Here is a 15,340-nt window from a genome sequence, read left to right on the forward strand (position 1 = left end):
TGATCTATATCCATTAGCAGCAAAGACCCAATATCAAAAATTAGTCCTAATCTAAATGAACTACTCCGTACCTAGTATGGACACCACGGAAGCTCTAACGTAACCATTTCGTAATGAACTTATACTTTAGGATGTATTATCTATTTCCACTAGGTGTTTTTTATGTGTTCAATCTGTCTATCATACCGTACGTACCCTGTATCACCATCCTCCGCATGCTAGATCACTAGCTACTATATCGAATCGGCGAATATAAGATCTTAAGATCTTAACTCTCATATCCAGTACCAATAACCTATATTACCTACCTACCTATCGATCTATCTATCAAAGAGGAAATATCAATCAAACACATCACCCACCATCCATCACTCACCCACCATCATCATCACTTACTCCCTCCCCTCCCTTTTAACCACAACAACAAAATCATATCACTCTCACATCTCACACCTCACAATCCACTCCCTAGACTATAGGCCATAGGCCATAGACCACAGACCATAGGCACAGGTATAAAAAGTCATAAATCTCTCTCTCCATTCATCCATTCATCCATTCATCCATCCATTCAATCATTCATTCAATTACCAATCACCAAAATCCCACAAGATACAAATTCCAATTCGAGCTGAATAACCATCAATCTATCCATCCATCCATTCATTCATTTTTATAATCTATTTGAAGATGCTCAATGACCAGAGTCAAATCAAAGTAAGATAAAACAGGGAATTATAGATTCATCAGGTCAAACGATATCAAAGTGACGCCTTCATAGAAAGGAAGAAAAAGAAAATAAACGAAGAACCGATCATGTAAAAAATCTCAAAATGTCAACTCCTGAATCGCTAGAAACCCTTTCGTTGCTCTCCCAGCTTTGCGAGTTTCTCATGCAAAAGCCCAAGAGGATCTCGTGTCCAGCGTTTCGTGCCATGAAATTCCGTACAAGCCTTCATGTATCTTTTCTCTCGTAATCTCTGTACCCAAGCATTCCATCATTCACGTCACGTCACGTTCCTATTACCAGTTTGTACTTAATGCTTTGTAGCAACGACTAGAATTGTATTAGATGTGAAAATTCAAATCAAGTTAAAGGAGCTTACCAGCAGGAACTACAATGATAATGATCAAGATGATGATGCCTATAACCAAGCACATCCTCATCTTCATATCCTATAACCGAATATTAGCATAAATCGTCTGATTGGCATCAGGTATAACGATTTACCTTCCACCACATCTGTTTGCGGACTCTGTTGGCTCCACGACGGAAACCTTGTGCTGAAACTGCGAGACTATCGGTTTTATCTTGAAGGGAATCTAAATGGGCACCACGTTCTGAGACTTTGTTGATATTCTCGCGCATTACACCAACAGTATCATCGATAGTCTAGGAAGAAAAGAATAATTAGTCAAGGCTTTGCAGCATGAACCGAGTTACCCGCGGGTTGCCAAAAGCTGTCTGTTGAATTTGGAGCACTTCAGGATTTGGAGAGCTTTGCAGTCTGAACATCACTCTCGAAGATCGTTGCATAGGTATGGTCGCAACCATTCGTGACGTTGTCTTCCGAGAAAATATATGTCGGCACTCGTGTTGGCGGCGGCTAAAACACATTCACAGCGAGACCAACATAGCATAATTGATCGATTACCAACACAATCGACACACCCTCCTATCCCATCCGCATGCCGAAATTATATATTGGAATCGTGACTACTAAGCGCAATATTTATTCCCGTCGTTTGTTGAATCGTTATCGCAAGGTCGGTCGCAAAATCATCATATGCATAATGATGACAGAATGACAAAACTCTCCATCGACTTCCAAAACTCTTCTCCATCGACAGACAACTCCTCTGGCCTTCGGGATATCATATGTAACTTACAGCTTGTAATGCCGCCGTCCTTTGGTTACCTCCTGCTTGTTGGGTACCTGCACCAGCAGCTCCTCCGCTTGGGATATAAGGATCATATTGAGGTTCTCTGTGGTCGGCCATTATGTCGTTTGTGTAGGTATGAGGATTGATTTGTTCGTGAAGAATAGGTCGTTAATTTTGGTTTTGGTTCCTCTCTGAACGAAAAATAGCTCAGCAAAGATTTGTGTCGTAAATATTTGAGTTGTGTAGGTAGTCGTTGTTGGTGTTGGAGATAAGGAAGATGTAATGAAATGGTTTGAATGGGGTTCTGGAGCACGTTTAGAAGCGAAACAATAGTGCAGTCCAAACGTGATTGGTATCTACCAGGGGGACTTTCAAGGTTAATACTCTAGTTGCTTTCTTTGAGGAGTGAATCAATAAGTAGGTTACTAACTAATAGCTCCAAATTTAATTCAATTGAGCATCTAAAAGAAATTGAAACGATAAAAACAATGAAGTTTACAGTATCAAAATGAAAGGCTAGCTACTATATAATTTATTTATCTTGGACTTGGAATACGAACGGCTTCGTCGGAATCCATTCTAATTCCAGTTGCCTACCAACTTGTCTACGCAATCAATTCTGCCCGCCATCCATCAAAATCATCATGCGCCATGCTCATTTTCCACGTGATACTCTATGAAAACCCCGGTCATTGTGACATCGGCTGCTTCTCAAAAGTCAAAAAAAGATGGCTGTGTCACAGTGGCGAAACCTTGAAGATTTCATAAAATCATCAAAGAAACAAATGCGGAACGAATATCAATCTCGTAATGTGATGGTGCTATTGTCAGTGCTGTCGATTTTGTCAATGCGAATCATTTATATTTTGAGCGTCGAGGATATATTATGCATTGCTTTTACTCAGTGGTTAACCACTGCATTAATATTGAGTTTATTGAGGTCAAGTTGTCCAATAGGTATAAGAAGGAACCATCTTCCCCGGATTTAAAATCCATTATAATACACGCTTCATTCTGCGGGCTGTATCATATCTTGATGCTCCACACAAGATTATATATACGAATGGAGATATCCTCAAGGTCCAGATAGATCTAAAATCTAAAATCAAAATGCATACATTCCTTCCGCACTGAATGGATAACAGCGAGCGCAGATAGAGAAAGTTTTAAAAGGCTTGAATAAGAAAAATCACATTGGTTTTTTATTTTTCAATTCATTTTATAAGTACATGAAAACAGGTATAGTAATATAACCATCAATCAGATTTCATTCACAACATCTAAACATCCAAGATCTTATAGAGTACATTCATCTACTCATAAAACATATCATATCATACCATATCATATCTCAAAAAAAAAAGATCCCACCAAACCCCAACAATCTAATCTACAAAAACCCCAAACCACCAAATCCAAAAACAAGCCCGCCTTCCTTCCTCTCCTCTTCAACTGCATACCTAGTATATCTCTCTCTATCCACATTTCCATACCATAATCCCATATTCCAAGAAAGATAAAATTCCGACAGTTCAAATACTTTTATCGCCAATCTCCAACTCCCCCATGCCCAAAACACCGTAAACACCAATTCACCCCCTAGGTGCATTCTTGCTTCTAAATGCTATGCTGTATACTCCGTATATGCACGCTCAAAAAGAGAACTAAATATAGGATATATAAAAATACAAAGAAACATCGTCGTGAGGAAATGAAAATATAAATATGAGTAGTCAAGAACAAAGAATACATGTCTTCGTTTATCGTGAGAAATTGAAAGGAAAAAAAGAGGAATGAATGAATGAAGTAAATCTATAAATAGATTTATAAATGCAGAAGTTAAACTGAAACCCAACGAATCAGCATTTGGTAGGGAAGTCGTATTGCGTATCAGCTTCTTGTTGGGTTTTGATATCAAGAGAAGAGAAAAGGAAAATCCAGAACTCTGTGAATGGTTAGATAAAGGCGAACTGAGATATGTGATAGGTCGTTGCGCGTACATTCTGACATGCCAAATCTATCTGTCAAACTAGCATATCGAGAAGAGAGCTCTATCAAGGCTATCAGACAGATACATCGCCGAAATGTTTCTTGAATAATCTATGGTATTCGAGTCAAGAACCTAGTAAATGTTGTTATGATCACAAAGGTAGTGACAAAAAGGTGGCTATGAACAGATCGATGCGAACTTTCAAGTATGCTGAGAAGAGTCTATTAAGAAATGTCGATGCCAAAACCTCGTTCTGGACCACGTTGCCATAAAGGCGGAGAAACAAGAAGAGATTTTCGCCTTGGTCTTGGAGTTTGAAGTATCGGTGTTTCATTCTCATAAGATGTCGGCGACATCACATTGATATCGTCCAATGGCGAAAAGGTTAATTGCGTATTGATGGGTCCAATTTCCTCGGCTTCCAGGAGCATTTGTCCAATGGTAGCAATTTTCAGAGCATCCCAAGTACCTTCACGCCTAGGCGCTGCTTCCTGTAAGATCATTACCGCATCTCTCCTTATATTTTGATCAGGACATGCGTATATAACAACGAAAAGAGAAGGAATAATCCCCGCATCAAAGACAAACGTCTTCAAGAACCGGGGATCAGAAACAAGATTTTGACTGAGAGAAATGATTTGACGAAAGATGGGAAGGAAGTGATCAGAAATTCGGTAGTCAAGAAAGACTCCTTGGCCCATAAGTCCTATGCAAAGAGCTTTGATTTGAAGAGTAGTGGCAGCAACATAATCTGCATTACCCAGAGGAGATTGTGCATAAGAAATGATTGGCTGGAATGCTCTCTGCCAATCCTGAAAAATGGAACTGAACATAGGAAATTCGAAACCAGTAAGAATTGGAGATGACGCTTCCAGATGAAGCCTTTGAAGTTTTGAGAAGCTGATTGCCAAACCTTTAGGGGATAGAGCTGGAGATGCCAAGCGTTTTTCAAGGTCTGCTCTAGGTATACTTGGGAGAGAATGATATAGCACATGTTCTAAGTGAAATTCGGCCTCTTCAAGATTGCCAAGTCGCCGGGGAATATTGGGTGGCGATACATCGACGGAGATGAGGTCAAGAACTTTGCAGCTCAATGAATCCGGATCATCTGGTCTTGTCACTATCGCCAAGGCAAGGTGGAGATACGCGGTAACAATCTCATTTTCTACCAGATCTGGTGCAGGAGAACTTAACAAGAGATTGTGACGAGGATGACTTGAAAATGCTTCATGATGGTGCATCATTTTCAGTGCACTGTAAATGTGCTTATCTGCCAATTGAGTATTGCCATCTATAAGGTCAAAGAGTTAGTGATTACCTTCAAGGGGATGTATTTAAGAAAAATGAGGCTTACGGAAATTCTCAAAGCAGAAAATAATAAGGGAAACAAGTAAAGGAATGCGCAAAGAATTCTGACTGGTCTGAACGAGGTTACGAAGATACCTAAGCGATTTTCCATACTGCTTTAGAGCATATTGATGGTGCATTTCTACTTGATCGGCTGTAGCATGACCTGATTAGCACCGAATTATCAAGTAATATTTGAGACTCACAAATCCTCTGGAACCCAGCTTCGCCTTCATCCTGATCCAGATACTTCGAGGCTTTCATAGCTTTGCTCAAGGCAGCAATTGCGGTAGCAGCATGTCGGACGGACGTGTCGGTATGACAAGCCTGAAGGATGATGATGTTGAATAGTTTCTTTTCCGAACCTCCAGCAAGCTCAAGCACCGTTTCTTTACAGAAGAAATCAAAATACTGAGCCTCTTGCTCATTTCCAAAGTCTATTACGGAAATAGTAGGGGGTATTGAAACTAATGGAGTTTCTATAACCTCTTGAGATATCCCAGTAGATATAGTTGGGCCCATTAGCCAGGCCGGCTTATCCTATGATGGGTATCAGCAAAGTCATAATTAATACCATATTAAGGCATACCTTAGGACTATACTCATAGCCATCACATTTCCTTCCGAAATTTTTGCATCGCATGCACGATGGTTTGGCCTCATCACATTTGACTCGCCGTATTCTAAAAGTAGAATATATGTTAACAAATTTTCATATGGTTAGCTTTCAACATATGAAATCTAGTATGATGAAAGAAACCACAAACTTCATACTATGAAACGCCCAATTGATCAAGTGGACCAATTGATGTCTTATTCACCACTTTTACTCACTTGCAAGTGGTACACCCTGTCTTTGACTTCTGCCTGCAAGCACGTGTCTTTTTAGAAGCTGTAGATGATCCTGCTAATGTAAACTCTGAAGAAGTCATTGCCATCTTGAGAATATGGCAATGATGAGATTCTAAGTATGAGAAGATGAAAAGCCCAGTAAGAGAAGGCGAAAATGTGAAATTTTGAAATGGGATTCTAGCCTGAGGAAAAAGGCTGGATCAATAGAGAAAGGGAAGAGAGGAAGAGTGAAAAGTCCCAAAGCTTTTAGACGCGCGCAAGATTCAAAGGAAAGGAAGAGTTCGAAGTCAGCGTTAGAAGATCCGGCTCCCTAATGAGGGAGTCAACAACATGTATAAATTTGCGGCGATAAGGAATGAGGGCTGTAACGGTTAAAGATAACAGCGGTAAGGATAAAAAAGATACAGATCTATATAGATAGGGCTGTTGATGAAAATAAATACTCCACGCTGAGGCTGCGTATTATTTGCAGTAATCATAGTAATCATGTTGACGATGCAGAACAAGATGATGATGTTGTTGTTGTTGTTGGAGTGTGGATTCCAAGTGTCATTTTTCGTTGCTATATTTAAAAATAGAAGTGACAGACATGAAAAGACAAGGTTACCATTGGACAAGAGTTTGGCTAAATTCAAATGTTAGTACGGAATAATTTTCAATAATTAATGACCAATATATCTTCCAATCAAATTTCAAGAATCTATTTCGAACCCATGACTTATCCTTAATCTATCCTTGTTCAGATCTTATCTTTCCTTCCCCCTTCCTCCTCTAAACGCGCGACAGTGGGATAGACGATTTCGTGTGCCTTGCATGAGGAAGTTGCAAAATCCTTTAACACCAGTGAGGCTGTTAATTATGTGATCCGTGCCAATGTGCTCCGTGCCAATGTGCTCATACCAGAGGATGAGAAGGAGGAAAATGAAATCCCATTTCTATTTGAAGATATTACGCAGGTACTCATAGTTACGAAAGGAGCGGCTGAAGTTCCTATTTGAAGTTTGGCATCCCGAATTTGAGGAGTAATCGTGCAAATTAAGGTAGTGGTCAGGGTGTTATAAAGGATGAAGGACCCGAGCACGGGTGAAATTGTCGATACGAGGAAACGGGAGATCTCATAGGATCTCATCGATATTTCTTGAGTCTATCTTCACATCGTTCTTCACCCTGAGACGGGATGCACATCATTCTCCGCATGCTCGGACTACCGGTAGGTCTTCCAAGGAAGGGAATCTACTCCTCCCGTTCTGAGGAGCACTGTGCCTTAAAACACAGCAATCTTCAATGTGTTGTTCATTGTATTTGATTGACCAAGGAAAGGATATAATTATCTATTCTTACCTATTTTACTATCTTCTGTTTACGTAAACTGATAGCTGCGTCTCATCAATAATATTATACTGCCTGGCTTCTCCTACTTCTATATTCTATACTTAACTCTTTAATTTTGACGGACCCCGCACATATCGATGAAATAAACCATGAGGATAAAGAAAATCATCTGCAGCTGCAGCAGAGCACAACAAAACAGCCCTCAAAAGCCAGAGCCTACTCACACCCCACTGTCGCTCATGTTTAACTCGCTCACATGATCACGATGCAAAACGCAGCGGCCAACAACCGCACACAGCACGGAGAGATTTCCCGACCCATTTCGTGCCTTCTCCACTGAACCTTTCAGGGAAGAAAGAGCGAAACGAAACCAAGTCAAACTTTATTCCAACCTACCTTCTAGAGTAAAAGTTTAAAAGTTCCAAATCTCAGTCCAGGGACAAGATAATATGACGGCCACATCACCATAAACTCGCCGAGATACTTTGAATCGTCACTCTTTGCCAAGTCAACTACCTGCTGTTGGCCTAGAAATTATGCGAAGTCCACCTGCACGTGTAGTCCACCATGGCTGTAAGCAAATGAGTGAGTATTGTCTGGGCTGAGTTGATGAATTATATTACTGGGTAGTAGTTAAGAGAGGACCAAGCAATTCAATAATCATTTGAACAGCGCTGAACGAGCGATGTACCTTGTAGCGTTCGACAGATATTGTAGATGCTACAAGGTAAATACCGGATATCTGTACAAAGTTGTAAATGCCTCTATGCCTTTTTATTTACCAAGGAATGAAATACGAGGTTCTGAATTCAATTCTTTTCATCACGGTCGCTTTCAATTATTCTTTTCTCCTCTCCCCCTCGGAACATCAATATTTCTTTCAAGGTCAGGTCTGTTCCTCACGTTTACATTTACTTTAGCCTATTGCTCAAAGTGAACTACTTACTGCACCGTAATGTACTTTACTCTATTCTGCTTAACTAAATACCGACGAGAGTTCATTCCTCTTTTAGATTACATTCTTGGAATTGAGTTCCAAGACTTGCTTCGCCGCACATCCTTACTTTTCAACTTCATTCCCCGCAAGATCAAGTTTCCCTCCGCATCTGTGCTTTCCATTAATACGAGGGAATTCCACACACAGAGCCATTACTACGACCTTGTACAACAGCCAACGGTTACTTTACATCTACCTTTTAATATTTTCAATTACCTCCTCTCTTGATGAATTTTCCATCCTTGTCGACAACCTCAACAAAACAACATTTATTCCGTAAATACCCATCTTAACATGGTGATGGTTGTTGCTTTGCTACAATCAAATCGCTCGTTGGCTTAGGTTTTTGGACTTTTGCTGTCCCGAAAATCATTTCAATCGTTCAACCGTTCAATGTTGATCTCGGTTCTTGGAAAACTGGAGCAAGTGGAGTAATTCAATCGTTTCTCCTATCGCATTTTGATCGATTGCCAGGATATAATTTAATTGGAGATTCTTTCGTCCTATTCTTTATTTCTGCGTGCTCCGTCAAATTCACCACTTGGTCTCTCGACGTCATTGACCTCGGCGCATTTCCAGCCTCGATACCTATTAATTTACATTACACAAAATTGCACAAACAAATATCATTCTAAATCATGAAGCTCTCCACGTCTTCATCGGCTTTGGCTACAGCTTTAATAGCTGGAAGTCATCTAGTTAATGCAATAGAAGTAGATCTTACTTCTCCAGGTATGTATCTTACTCCCATGCCGTCATATTTTCTTTACTAACTGTGGATCCAGACTCTATCAAGAGCGCGGCGAGTACCATCGCGTACGACATGATGACCTATTACACAGGAAATCAGACGGGCGGCATACCTGGAAATTTACCAGCGCCATATTATTGGTGGGAAGCAGGAGCAATGTTCGGCTCGCTGATCGACTATTGGTATTATACGGGTGATTCGTCATATAATGATGTTACCACTGAGGCCATGCTGTGGCAGACGGGACCCGACAATGATTATATGACCCCGAATCAAACAAAAACGGAGGGAAATGATGACCAGGGATTCTGGGGGTTGGCCGCCATGTCTGCTGCCGAAGTGAACTTTCCAAATCCTCCTTCAAATAAACCTCAATGGCTCGCTCTTGCGCAGGCAGTTTTCAATACCCAAGCCCCTCGTTGGGACGATAGTACTTGTGGCGGTGGCTTACGATGGCAAATCTTTACGTTCAATAATGGCTATAATTACAAAAACTCCATCTCCAATGGCTGCTTCTTCAATTTGGGTGCACGACTTGCAAAATATACTGGCAACGATACATATGCACAGTGGGCAGAAAGAACTTGGGACTGGATGGAAAATGTGGGACTAATGGATGAAAACTACTATGTTTACGATGGCTCGGACGATACGATAAACTGTACAAGGCTTAATCATATACAGTGGACTTATAACGCCGGGGCTTTTCTGCTCGGCGCGGCAAATATGTATAATTACACCAACGGAAGCGATATATGGCGTGGACGTGTTGAGGGTTTACTGAATGGCACCCATGTGTTCTTCCAGAATAACATCATGATGGAAGTAGCCTGTGAGAATAATGGGAAATGCAATATTGATCAACAATCTTTCAAGGCATACCTCGCTCGCTGGCTAGCTGCCACAACGAAAATGGCACCCTTTACCTACGATGCCGTTATGGCCTACTTACGTCCCTCTGCTGCAGGGGCCGCGGCATCATGTGTTGGAGGAGATAACGGACGTACTTGTGGTCTCAATTGGAGAACCGGCGGGTTTGATGGATTTTATGGTGTAGGAGAACAGATGTCTGCTTTAGAGGTTATTCAGAGTAATCTCATTGAGCAGGTCGCAGGACCAGTAACTAATACAACCGGTGGAACGAGTAAAGGGGATCCGAGTGCTGGGTCGGGCAAGAGCTCAAGCAGTTTTTCATCAACTAAGCCGGTTACTACGGCTGATAAGGTCGGGGCGGGAATTCTTACTACCGTATTGTTGCTTGCCTTCATTGGAAGTATCTGGTGGATGATTGTCGATTAATGAGAAGGGCTATGAAAGTCTTCTTGTATAAATATATTCGTGTTTGGCATCGACGAATGTTTTGATGAAATGGGGTGGAACAGTAGCTTTTCCTGTTACAGGTGTTTGATGGGCTGGGCTTGGGGGATTCACTACAATTTTGAGTGGGAAAATGGGGACTCGGATTCGGAAGGAACCTTTTGGAGTTTTGGGCGTCAATTGAAAATTGGTGTGTCATGATTCTGTTCAGTTTTGGAGAATTTGTATGATCATGATAAATGAACGCAATGGGGGAAATGCAGCGACGTCTAATACTTGCGTGCAGCGAACAAGATCCGGTGGGTAGATGGGCAAACCGTACTACAGATAATTGGGAGTTGATGGGTTTAAATCATAAAATTTGGTTTGGGCATAGTGTGGGATGATGAGATAGGAGCAGAGGAGCTTCCTAATTTTTGTTCTTATGAGCAGAGAAGTTGAAAGGGAAATATGAGATGACAATTCTCTTTGAATCTAATTTCTTGGATGATGAAATGTGCAAACAAGTAAGAGGAATCATTTTTCGAGTTGATGCTATAGCACTCAGACTACTATTGGTATGAAGCCTGATGGTTTGTTTCATGACTGTTGCTGAAATTTGAGGCATATCCACTTCACATTTTAAAGAAATCAGATGCCTCCCTGCGGGACTTCATACCAAACTTGAATTCCAGCATATAAACTATTTTTCACATATATTTCGGGAAGAAATCCTGACACGCTTTTGAAAGAATTTAGAAACTGACTTGTCACTGAGCTTAGAAGGATTAGAAGCAGCAGGGGGCTCTAAAACTTTTGACGTGTCCCCACGCGTCCCCAAGATCTTAGGTTGCATCTTATAGTTGTGAAATGAAAAAATGATAGGGTTCCCCATTCAAAATTCATAAGAGCTGGACATTATTTGATGACTTGTGGAAAGACATTTGGTAGTAATATGCTATTCTTGAGATATATTGGTAAGGAGCCACGTGGTGGGTGGTCTGCGGTCTGCGGTTTGCGAATGAGAAATTGTCTATCTATCTCTCTTTCTATTAATAACGCAGGTCTGATGTGAAACGTATAGCATTTTGGCTTGAAATAAAATAGACTCCTTCCCCGGATCGATACATGCTAGTAATACGGAGTACCATTGGTGCATGGCAGATCAATACTCATGTGATCAGATCGTTGAGTTACACTTGTATCTTAGAATTCGAGACATTTAAATATATAATTGGTCTTCTGATATTGAGAATTCTGAGGCAGAGAATTAGTATACAGCTAGGTAGCTGAGTAATATCTATCTATATCTGTCGCACGATGATCTGCGCAAGGATAGGGGAGGCTTTGCATGTCGGGCGTCGCTCGAGCAGGCGGATTCCAACTAAATTGTGTATTTTCTGCTTACCCCCAGAGACTTGTTTATGAGTGCCGCATCATGCAAATGGAAACACCAGAAATATACGAAGATTTTTATCAGCTGATGGTGGCCAGCCGCACGCCAATGATCCTCCGCATTTCGGTATTTATCTTGTACTTCGTACAGGCCACACGGCCACATGCCTACCCTGCCGACGTAGGACAACACAACGATATTCATTTGCAAATCTGCAGCCACTTCCCAGAGCAACGCATTATGTCGTCGATTCTTGATCATCCCAGCAACTTGTCATGGAAACAAGATCTCAACAATTTCCGGAGTCGCATAGTTGCGATGGCAACATGTCTGATGGGAATATTCCTAAATTCCGAAAGCCAAGGACACGGGTCGTAAACGCCTCTTCTGCAGGACTGGTGATTTTCTACCACATCTAAGATTTCCAAGATTGGTTTAAGTCTTCTCTGTCAGGGATTCAGCTAAACGCCGACTGGACAATGCGATTGGGTCGTTTTTTCTCCCGAAACGCAAATGTACTCAGGTCAGGTTTGCTGCCACCACCAACATTTCTATGACAATACTCTCGTCATCGGGGCTGCAATATTCCAAGATATTGATATTGGATTGGCAGAAAACTGTTTTGAGCTCCCGATTGGAAATGTTTCGCGCAAAGGGCTGTGAAATACACAAGATTATGCCAACGAAAAGTAGTAAGATAATAGGAATAGGAAGAAATTAGAAATGCCGCGGGTTTTTTCAAGACTTGGTCGGTCTTGCATGATCTGCTGCATGGTTTGATGACTTTCCCGCTTTCCCGTCTTTTTGCCTAGGTTACCATGTTGTATTTGAGAATAGGAAATTGTTTCCCAACGACATTGCTTTGCTTGTTGTTTGTCATTTTTTGAGTGCAAAATCTATTATGCAGAGACATATATGTACAGGTACCTCAAACAAGAAGCCCAAGTTGACTGACCATTCTCACTCAGCCTCCTTAAAGTTATTTCTTCTTCGACTCTCCATCAGAGTCAAATCGACGCCCAGCTGAATTTTCTACGTCAAAATATCTTATCATAGCTACTAGGCTGGCAGACAGTAGACTGCAGTTCTTTTATAAATCCTCTACTTTCTCCCTATTTTATCCCTTCGTTAAAAAGCCACGGGCTAATAATTACACAGCATTTGCACACCCGCACCGTTAAACATCAAGATGGCATGGTTGAAAGGATTGCTTACCAGGGCAGCATCATTGCATGCTTCGCTATCTCAGTATTCTACTAATGGTGAGTTATTCAAAACTATAGGAATTAGGCATACTGACTGTTCTCATAGGGGTGTCTACATATGGATGTTTGAATGCAACAACACTTCCTCCATTCCTACCAGACGATGTATGTTCACTTAGTATCAAACACCTTAATTCATAGCTAACATACGCTAAGACGTCTTCCACATACCCTTGGGGAAATGCGCAACCAGGACAAATCCCACCTAATACTGGAAAGACACGATACTATGATCTCACAGTATCTAGATCCATCAAAGCACCAGATGGATATCACAAGAATGTTATCCTAATAAATGATCAATTTCCTGGACCACTCATCGAAGCGAACTGGGGGGATGTAATTAATGTCAGAGTCACAAATAATATTACTGACAACGGAAAAGAAGGATTGAGTCTTCATTGGCATGGTCAACCACAGAAATTGAGTCCTTGGGCGGATGGAGTACCATCGGTCTCTCAGTGCCCCATTGCACCCGGTAGTAGTTTCACATATGAATTTCGAGCCGAATCTTTTGGAAGCAGCTGGTATCACTCTCACTTCAGTGCTCAGTATAATGATGGTCTGTTTGGGCCTTTAGTTATTTATGGGTAAGAGACTGTCACTCACCAGTCACATGTCTAAGTCACCCGCTAATTCTTTATAGCCCCAATCATGTCGATCATGATATTGACCTTGGTCCAGTCATGTTGGTTAGTTACTCTTATCTTGCTGTCGTCTTTAGTACTAATATCTAGCAGTCTGACTATATTCACGAGTCCTATCGTAGCATGATTGAAGGCGTGGTGGAGAAAGTTCCGAATGGACCAGTCTTTCCAAATGTTGACAACAACCTAATCAACGGAAAAGGAAACTACAACTGTAACTCCACTATGGGTGGTACCTGTACTTCAGGTGCCGGGTTGTCAAAATTTAAATTTATCAAAGGCAAAAGACACCGTCTCCGACTTATCAACGCTGGTAGTTCAGGCACTCAAAAATTCTCCATTGATGGACATCAGCTTCAGGTCATCGCGGTCGATTATGTTCCAATCATTCCTTATACGACTGACGTGGTAACTCTTGCGATCGGTCAAAGAGCGGATGTGTTGGTAATGGCATCAGGGGAATCAACTGATGCTGTCTGGATGCGATCTGATTTGGATGTTCCATGCATGCGTTTGACCTGTACAAACCCTCATGGTCTTGCAGCAATTTATTATGAAAACGCAAATACAACACTTGCACCGACAACGACAGGTGTATCGTGGGACAGTAATGATTGTGCTAGTGTCAGCCTTGTCATTTCACTTGTTGATTGTTGGATATGCTGACATCTCACGCAGGACCCGTTATATTTAACCACGCCTTACACAACGATAAAACCACCCGATGTTCCATCAATCACGCAACACATGGAAATAAATGTTGGTGTAAACGGATCAGGCAATGCGCTCTTCACGGTGAATAACTCGACCTTTAGAGCAAACTACAAGTAAGCTTAATATTGTACCACATCTCCCCATGCACAAACTAACCCCACCCAGTTCACCCCTCCTCCTCCTCGCTAGCGAAGGAACCCCACTCGCCCCTCTCCCCAAAGATTGGAACATCTACAACTTCTCCACACACCCCTCCATCCGCCTCCACGTCACCAATCTCTGGGACACCCCGCACCCCATGCACCTACACGGACACGATTTCTTCGTGCTAGCCGAAGGCCGCGGAACCTGGGACGGCAGCATCACGAACCCTAGCAACCCCCTCCGTCGAGACACCCAACTGATGCGTTCCGGCTCACCCTCCGACCCCAGTTTCATCGTTCTCGAATTCGTGGCTGATAATCCCGGCGTGTGGCCTTTTCATTGTCATACGAGTTCGCATGTTAGTGCGGGCTTACTGGTGAATATTTTCGAGAGGCCGGATTTGGTGGCTCAGGGTAGGGATCAGAGGGGCATGATTCCGCAGGTGGTGAGTGAGACTTGTAGGGATTGGGATGCATATACGGATGCTGGGGGGGAGGTGGATGAGATTGATTCGGGTCTGAGACGTTGAGGGTTTGGATGAGGTCATTAGGTTTGGGGTTTGGAGTATGGGGTATGGGGGAAATAAGGGATAATTAATTAGGGTTTTCTTTTTTCATTGCAATATTGGAGGGGTATTGTTTGTGATGTATAGTTTCTTTTTATGCTTTTTTTTTATTTTATTTTGTTTTATCAGTGGGAAAGGGGGCAAGGCGCTTTTGTGATAA

General features: G+C 41.8%; 5 protein-coding genes across 5 annotated transcripts; 2 read left to right on the top strand and 3 right to left on the bottom strand.

Annotated features, from left to right (window-relative positions):
* Positions 1-1,037: 1,037 nt before the first annotated feature.
* Positions 1,038-2,001, bottom strand: SS1G_05108 (hypothetical protein; the record flags this gene model as incomplete). Its single annotated transcript, XM_001593630.1, has 4 exons — positions 1,038-1,057; positions 1,107-1,176; positions 1,232-1,393; positions 1,891-2,001. The coding sequence occupies 4 exons, from the start codon at positions 1,999-2,001 to the stop codon at positions 1,038-1,040; spliced, it is 363 nt and encodes a 120-aa protein (XP_001593680.1).
* Positions 2,002-4,098: 2,097 nt separating this feature from the next.
* SS1G_05109 (hypothetical protein) lies at positions 4,099-6,159 on the bottom strand (the record flags this gene model as incomplete). Its single annotated transcript, XM_001593631.1, has 5 exons — positions 4,099-5,165; positions 5,292-5,375; positions 5,428-5,761; positions 5,811-5,904; positions 6,056-6,159. 5 exons carry the CDS (start codon positions 6,157-6,159, stop codon positions 4,099-4,101), a joined length of 1,683 nt encoding a protein of 560 aa, XP_001593681.1.
* A 2,881-nt stretch (positions 6,160-9,040) lies between these two features.
* SS1G_05110 (hypothetical protein) lies at positions 9,041-10,452 on the top strand (the record flags this gene model as incomplete). Its single annotated transcript, XM_001593632.1, has 2 exons — positions 9,041-9,134; positions 9,188-10,452. The coding sequence occupies 2 exons, from the start codon at positions 9,041-9,043 to the stop codon at positions 10,450-10,452; spliced, it is 1,359 nt and encodes a 452-aa protein (XP_001593682.1).
* A 1,912-nt stretch (positions 10,453-12,364) lies between these two features.
* SS1G_05111 (predicted protein) lies at positions 12,365-12,725 on the bottom strand (the record flags this gene model as incomplete). The annotated part of the gene is made up of 2 exons (XM_001593633.1): positions 12,365-12,502; positions 12,663-12,725. 2 exons carry the CDS (start codon positions 12,723-12,725, stop codon positions 12,365-12,367), a joined length of 201 nt encoding a protein of 66 aa, XP_001593683.1.
* Positions 12,726-13,034: 309 nt separating this feature from the next.
* SS1G_05112 (laccase precursor) lies at positions 13,035-15,144 on the top strand (the record flags this gene model as incomplete). The annotated part of the gene is made up of 7 exons (XM_001593634.1): positions 13,035-13,107; positions 13,157-13,215; positions 13,267-13,700; positions 13,757-13,802; positions 13,848-14,381; positions 14,436-14,584; positions 14,637-15,144. The coding sequence occupies 7 exons, from the start codon at positions 13,035-13,037 to the stop codon at positions 15,142-15,144; spliced, it is 1,803 nt and encodes a 600-aa protein (XP_001593684.1).
* Positions 15,145-15,340: the final 196 nt, after the last annotated feature.

The sequence above is a fragment of the Sclerotinia sclerotiorum genome, genomic scaffold (genome assembly GCF_000146945.2).
Source record: "Sclerotinia sclerotiorum 1980 UF-70 scaffold_6 genomic scaffold, whole genome shotgun sequence".
Lineage (NCBI taxonomy): Eukaryota > Fungi > Ascomycota > Leotiomycetes > Helotiales > Sclerotiniaceae > Sclerotinia > Sclerotinia sclerotiorum.